Below are 6,630 nucleotides of genomic sequence, written 5' to 3'. Positions count from 1 at the left end.
CACTGTGAGCACCCTGCTGTGTGCCCCCACCCTGCACACTCACACAGCTGAGCTCTACACTGCTGCTTTCCTCTCCCGGGCACTTCCCAGCCCAGCCCAGCCCCTCCCCACCTCTCCCCACCACCCCTGCCCTCTCCCCAGCCCAGCCCAGCAGAGCAGCCCAGCCTGGGCTGGTCCCACGGCAGTGCCCACCGCAGGGTGCTGCAGAGCTCTGGGCACTCACCCCACGGCCCCAGCCCCTCTGAGGGGCACAGCAGCTGCTGGGGGACACACAGGGAGCTCAGCCTCCCCATCAGCCCCAGGGATGCTGCTGGCCCCAAGGCCACGAGGAAATGGAGGCTACTCACTCGCTGCCTCTCCTGATTTCATATTGCAGGTGATGCCCAACCCTGACTGAATTTGCCCCCTCCTCTGCTCCCACCAGCCCCACTCCCCACGACAGCACGACAGTCCTGGCCCTGGGCCTCCTCCGGCACCTCCTGCATCTCTCCAGTCTCCCCTCCCTCTGCCTGCTGGCTCCCCACTCACTCCCATGACACTGCAGAGTCCTTGTCCATGGATACGTCGATTTGGTGCTTTCCTTTTGGGGGACTTGACCTTGGAGGGTGTTTCACCTTCTGAGTCTCCATTCATTGCAACCCCAGGGCACGGAGTGAGTCCCCATCCTCTCCTCTCATCAGCCCTCCAAATTCATTTCCAGAGACTCTGGTATGTGCCATCAGTTTTGTCATCCATGAAGAAATTTGAGAAGGTAATGGGAGCTCATGGACCATCTCCCCTGCCATTGGACAGCAAGAGGAGAGCTCTTAAATCCAGACCGTTTGGGCCAGTGGAACCCAATGGTACCGTGAGCTTAACCCCAAAACACTGAGAATAAAAAGGAGAACAGACTTTTTAAAATATTAATTCCCTGGATATTTATTTGGAAGCAACTCTCGAGGAAGAGCCCAGCCTTCAGGCACTGCACCTGGGAGATCGCCTTTTATTGAAGAGCTGCTATTGGCCATGCCACATCTGACACAGTGTTGGGCAAGAGTCACAGGATCAAGCCGCAAGACAAGTAGTATAACCCCAGAAAATTCTATATAAGCAGGATTATCACAAGAGAAAAAAGCAGACTTTTGGCCTAAGATAAACTCTGGGGAATGTGCAGTGAAGGGGAGGCAGGTTATTGTCGGTGAAACAGCGTCCACTGGGCCAGTTTCCTTAGGGCATCCTTGAGCTCCTGGTTCCTCATGCTGTAGATGAGGGGGTTCACTGCTGGAGGCACCACCGAGTACAGCACTGCCACCACCAGATCCAGGGATGGCGAGGAGATGAAGGGGGGCTTTAGGTAGGCAAATATGGCAGTGCTGACAAAGAGGGAGACCACGGCGAGGTGAGGGAGGCACATGGAAAAGGCTTTGTGCCGTCCCTGCTCAGAGGGGATCCTCAGCACGGCCCTGAAGATCTCCACATAGGACACCACAATGAAAACAAAACATCCAAAGACTAAACAGACACCAACCACAAGAAGCCCAACCTCCCTGAGGTAGGAGTATGAGCAGGAGAGCTTGAGGATCTGGGGGATTTCACAGAAGAACTGGTCCACAGCATTGCCGTGGCAGAGGGGTAGTGACAATGTATTGGCCGTGTGCAGGAGAGCATTGAGAAACCCACTGGCCCAGGCAGCTGCTGCCATGTGGACACAAGCTCTGCTGCCCAGGAGGGTCCCGTAGTGCAGGGGTTTGCAGATGGCAACGTAGCGGTCGTAGGCCATGACAGTGAGGAGAAAATACTCTGCTGAAATGAAACAGGCTAAAAGAAAGAGCTGTGCAGCACATCCTGCGTAGGAGATGTCCCTGGTGTCCCAGAGGGAATTGGCCATGGCTTTGGGAACAGTGGTGGAGATGGAGCCCAGGTCGAGGAGGGAGAGGTGGAGGAGGAAGAAGTACATGGGGGTGTGCAGGCGGTGGTCGCAGGCTATGGCGGTGATGATGAGGCCGTTGCCCAGCAGGGCAGCCAGGTAGATGCCCAGGAAGAGCCAGAAGTGCAAGAGCTGCAGCTCCCGCGTGTCTGCGAAGGCCAGGAGGAGGAACTGGGTGATGGAGCTGCTGTTTCTTGGCATAGGGGTACTGTTCAAAACTGGAATAGACAAGGAAAAAGGATGAAAGACTTCTCCAAGCAAAGCCACTCCTTTTTTCATAGAAATTCACCCCCCCTAAAATTGAAATGCATTTCCTTCTCTGGTTTGTGCTGGCTGAGTGTGCTGTGAGGAGCAGGACCTCTGTCCACGGCCAAGGAGCCAGCTTTTCTCTGCTGCAGTGGGTACCTGGCAGCTGGTTTGTGACAGCTCCGATGTTCCCAAGGGATGTCAGATGTCATCCGCCCTTAATGGAAAAGATCAGTATCTGCACTCATGACTCTCAAGAGCGTGGGCTGCAGAAGAGAGGCTTAGCGTGTCCTTATAAGAATTTTGTCTCTGTTTTTTATTTTCCAATATCACTTCTGCTGAGTGTTCTTTTTAGGGGTAGAAATGCTCATTTCTATGACTGTAAATGTGAAGAGTCTTGAGACAGGACAGGCAAAAGGGCTCAGCTCTCTGTGGCTTAGTGCAGTGAGGTGAGCTGCAGTGTCCATCAGTCTGTTACCCAGCTGCCCTGCTCTTTCCCTTGTGCTGCCTCAAAGATGACTTCACACACAAATTACTCATTAAAAGAAACCAAACCAAACCACTGGGCTCTGATGAAAGCAGGGGAGCACTGTTGCAGAGGGCAGATCTGCACACTCTTCTCTTTCCCACCCCAGAGGTGGAGTTGTGATGGAGAAGGACACCGTCCCTCACAAGAGAAGCAAAGGACCCTGAGCGGAGAGTACTGACCTCCAAGGGAAAGCTCAGCCCTCCCTGGGATCCTGCAGGAGAGCTGTGCCTTTCTGGAGGGCAGCTCGCAAGCCCAGCAGGACAGGCAAAGCGGAGGGTCAGGGGTCCTGAAGAAGGGATGTCCTAAAGGGAGAGTCAGCTCATTGCCCAGCAGACAATGCCCAGAAGACATCCACAGTGAAGGACCGAATGAGAGCTGCCTTAACGGAGCCTACCCCAGTGCTTGTTTGCAGCTTCCTCCCACCCCCTGCCCAGGTCTCTGCTGCCTGGAGCTGTCCCTGCCGCGAGCTGGTTCCCTGTCCCCACCTCTCCTCCCTGTCGGTGCTCACAGACCCCATCCCACCCGCTGTGTGCTCAGCTCTGCTTGCAGACCCCTCCCAGCAGCCGGGCACTGCGCAATGTCTTCTCTGTCCATGCAGGCTCTGATGGGATCATCAGACCAACCCTGATGAGCCTGGAGAAGTTGTACTGCTGCTGTCTGTAAGCCACGGTGTGTTGATAAGTCATACTCCCTGCTTTATTCACCTCCAAGAGTAACAGATTTGGAAATTCAGTGCCTCCTCTTGACATGAAACATTAATTTCTATGTCCCATTGCCCACCCAGAAATCCCAGAGTAGAAGATAGAAAGAACAGGATACTTGCTTTTCAGGTAGCCCCTGCCTTGCTGTTCTTCTTTAAAAGTCTTCTGGGAATGTCCTGTAGTGATCTGAAGATGTGAGCAGGGCTGACCCCGGCAGCACCCTCTTGAGAGCAGAAGGACCCTGCCCTGCTGGGGCTCGCTCCTTCCACCCACAGCTTCTCCCCACAGCGCCGTGGGGAGCTCCCCGGGCAGGCTGAGTGCTGAGCCTGGCAGGCGGCAGAGTCCCTGCCCCAGCACAGACCCCTGGGGTGCAGGGACCCTGCTCGCAAGGACAGCCCTGGGCACCCCTGCCTGCACACCCCTGCAGTCCCCCCCAGCAGAAGGCAGCCCTCATGCCCTGTCCCTCTGACCGTGCAGCAGGGAAGCCCTGCTCTGCACCATGTCCTCCTCCTCCACACCAGAGAAGGTGGGAGAGACCTCCTGAAATGTCCCACAGGCTGTGGCATGTGCCAGCTTTTGGAGACCTCTCCAGGCACTGCAGCTTCTTTGCCCTGCACCCGGAGACTTACCGTGTCAAGGGCTGTGAAGGTGTCTCCTCCCGTTCATTCCCAGCATCCTCCCAGCCCAGACTGCCTCTAACCTCTCTCTGCCTCGCTCCTCTCCCCTCGGTGCCTGCAGGCAGTGCCCCCAGCCCTGCTCCTGGGCAGAGCTGTCTCTCTGCAGCGCTGCCCGCTTGCCAGGAGCTCCCTCCATCCCAGGAGCCCAGCCCAGCTCAGCAGCAGAGGACCAGCCCAAGGCACCACTTGCTCTGCCCCCTCGGGGCTCCCTCCACGTGTCCCTGCGCCTCCAGGGAACCTGCTGGGAAAGAGACTCATGGAATAACTGGTGGTCCCTCTCTCACCTCTGCAGAGACGCTTCTTTCCAGCACTGTAATTTGTCCTGTCAGACAGAGCTGGGCATGAGAATCGCCTTTTCTCTACTTCTGCCATGAGAAGGAAACCTGGACAGGGACAGATCTCCTTCACCCCTGCTGAGGGAAGGGAGTCAGCTGAGCCAATCGAGGCATCTGGTCCAGGGTCTGTAGTCCTGGGGCTGGCAGGGGACTCAGCTCTCACCTCTGGCTGCCACAGCCCCACAGGAGGTGGGATTCCTCTGGCCTCAGGGCAGGTGGGCACAAAAGAGACCCCTGCTGCCTGGGAGCTGCTTGTCTCAGCTCCCCTGGTCATTCCTGGAGATGGAGGCCAGGAGTGAGCTGCTGAGACTCAACCATCTGGTGACATCTGAGGTGTCAGAGGTGGTCCAAGATAGGTGCAGGTAACTGCAAGCTCTCATGGAGCAGTTCTTAGAGATGGGGAAACGTCTGGAGGCCCCGTCTTTGAGCTTAGTGGGGAATTCCTTTGGCCAACAGCAGATGCCCACATTTAGGACAACTGAACTTTTCCCTCCTCCTTATGTCCAGGGCAGCCTCTTGAGGTAGTCACGGGACCAGATGTAGTCATTGCCGTAGCCATCAGCCATCTTCTCCATCAGCTGTGTATACTAGATCGCCAGTGACTGCAATGGCAGATGTCTCATGGACATCCCCACATTGCCTGACCTAATTCAGGGCAGCTACTCAAGGGCCAAACACAGGCCTGTGGTGCCACAAGAGGTGCCAGGGCTCTCCAGCACAAGTGCATGTGGCTGGCAGGGACAGCACAGGCCCTACGGGAAAGGCACCCGCGTCCAGAGTGGGTGCGAGACAGACACTCCCCATGGCATGTCTGATTGAATCGGGGTCTGCTGGCCAGTGCCTGAATCCCACCACTGCAATGAGGCAGGCTCTGACCCATCTCCATCCAGTCGATGCAGGGCAGGTCATGACCAGGAAGCCCATCACACCGGCATCTCCACTCATTTGCCCACTCCCAAACTCTGCCGGTTCTTCTTAAAGCCGTCCTTTAGTCACCCACTTGATGATACAACCAAGGAACCCTCCAAGGATTTTCACGGTGTTCCTGGATCACAGCATGTCCACACCCAAAGACATTTTCAGCAGCTTCTGTCCTTCCTGGAGATCAGCTTCACCTCCAGCACAGGCCCTCCCGGGGCTGCAGAGACACCACAGGCAGCAAAGCCCTCTCCTGCCGGGGCTGCAGAGCCCAGCCCAGCTTTCCTCTGGCCTTGGGGACAGAAGCCTTTCCTCCTTCTCTGCCTTCCCATTGCCATCTGCCGTCCCCTCCAGCAGGTCTCGGGTCTCAAGCAAAGCATTTGCACACGTTGGGTCTCGGGCACTTGGTACCGGCTTTGCCTGTGACAAGTGTGAGCTTGGCCCCAGGGCTACAGCTGAGGTGCTGCAGCCCAAACGTGCATCCATGCCCTCAGCCTGGGCACAGACCGGAGGAGCTGGAGTCCCACGTGCCACGAGAGACTTTTGACATTGATGGACTCGATGGCGAGGGGTGGTAGGACAGCTCCCCGGGGTGCTGCCATGGTGCAGAGGGGCTTTTCAGGAGAGGCAGGCCGGGAAGATGGGGAGGGGGATGCCCTCCATCTGAGGCAGCTTGTCGTCTGTGTGGAGCTCCTCTATGGGACATGCAACAGGTTGGGTGAGCCCTTGTGGGTGAGGGTCAGAGGAGAGGCCTGTCAGTGGGACATCCTGGTGGGAGACCAAGCACCTGCAATCAGGGTAAGGAAGGGGACTAAGCCTTATCTAAGCAAGCCAGGGAAGTCTCCAGATCCACGACCCCAGGTCTGAATGGGGACTTGAATGACCCTGGCCCTCACTGGCAGGGGAGCACAGCAGGATGCGTACTGTCCAGCAGGTTTCTGGGTGTCTTGGGACAACTTCTTTGCCCAGGTGCAAGGTAGGCCAACACAGGTGCTGCTCACCTGAACCCAGTCCTTGCAAAAGAGGGAGGGCTGATCAGGGATGTGAAAATGAGTGTGAGCCTGGGCTGCAGTGACCATGAAATGGTGGGGTCTTGGCTCCCCAGGGGAGTGAGGAAGGACTGCAGCAGAGGACAGATGCTGGGTCTCTAGAGGAGAAGGTTTTAGCCTCTTGAGGGGACTTTTGGTGGGAATCCCATAGGCAGCAGCACTCAAGAGCAGCAGAGCTCAGGACAGCTGGTCTTTCAGGACACCACCTTCAAGCACAAGAACTGTCCACACCAACACACAGGCAAACAACCAGCTACCTCAGGATGGAA

The 6,630-nt window shown here is 56.7% G+C and overlaps 1 protein-coding gene across 1 annotated transcript; it reads right to left on the bottom strand.

Moving 5' to 3' along the window:
- Positions 1 to 1,168: 1,168 nt before the first annotated feature.
- Positions 1,169 to 2,107, bottom strand: LOC142076195 (olfactory receptor 14J1-like). Its single transcript, XM_075138575.1, has one exon. The coding sequence runs from the start codon at positions 2,105 to 2,107 to the stop codon at positions 1,169 to 1,171; it is 939 nt and encodes a 312-aa protein (XP_074994676.1).
- Positions 2,108 to 6,630: the final 4,523 nt, after the last annotated feature.

The sequence above is a fragment of the Calonectris borealis genome, unplaced genomic scaffold (genome assembly GCF_964195595.1).
Source record: "Calonectris borealis unplaced genomic scaffold, bCalBor7.hap1.2 HAP1_SCAFFOLD_35, whole genome shotgun sequence".
Classification (NCBI taxonomy): Eukaryota; Metazoa; Chordata; class Aves; order Procellariiformes; family Procellariidae; genus Calonectris; species Calonectris borealis.
Note: the sequence above shows the minus strand (reverse complement) of the source record. Positions and strands in the feature narration are given on the sequence as shown.

Excerpts from the sequence above, each read along its gene's own strand:
- LOC142076195 (XM_075138575.1), bottom strand. The coding sequence starts at position 2,107 with ATGCCAAGAAACAGCAGCTCCATCACCCAGTTCCTCCTCCTGGCCTTC.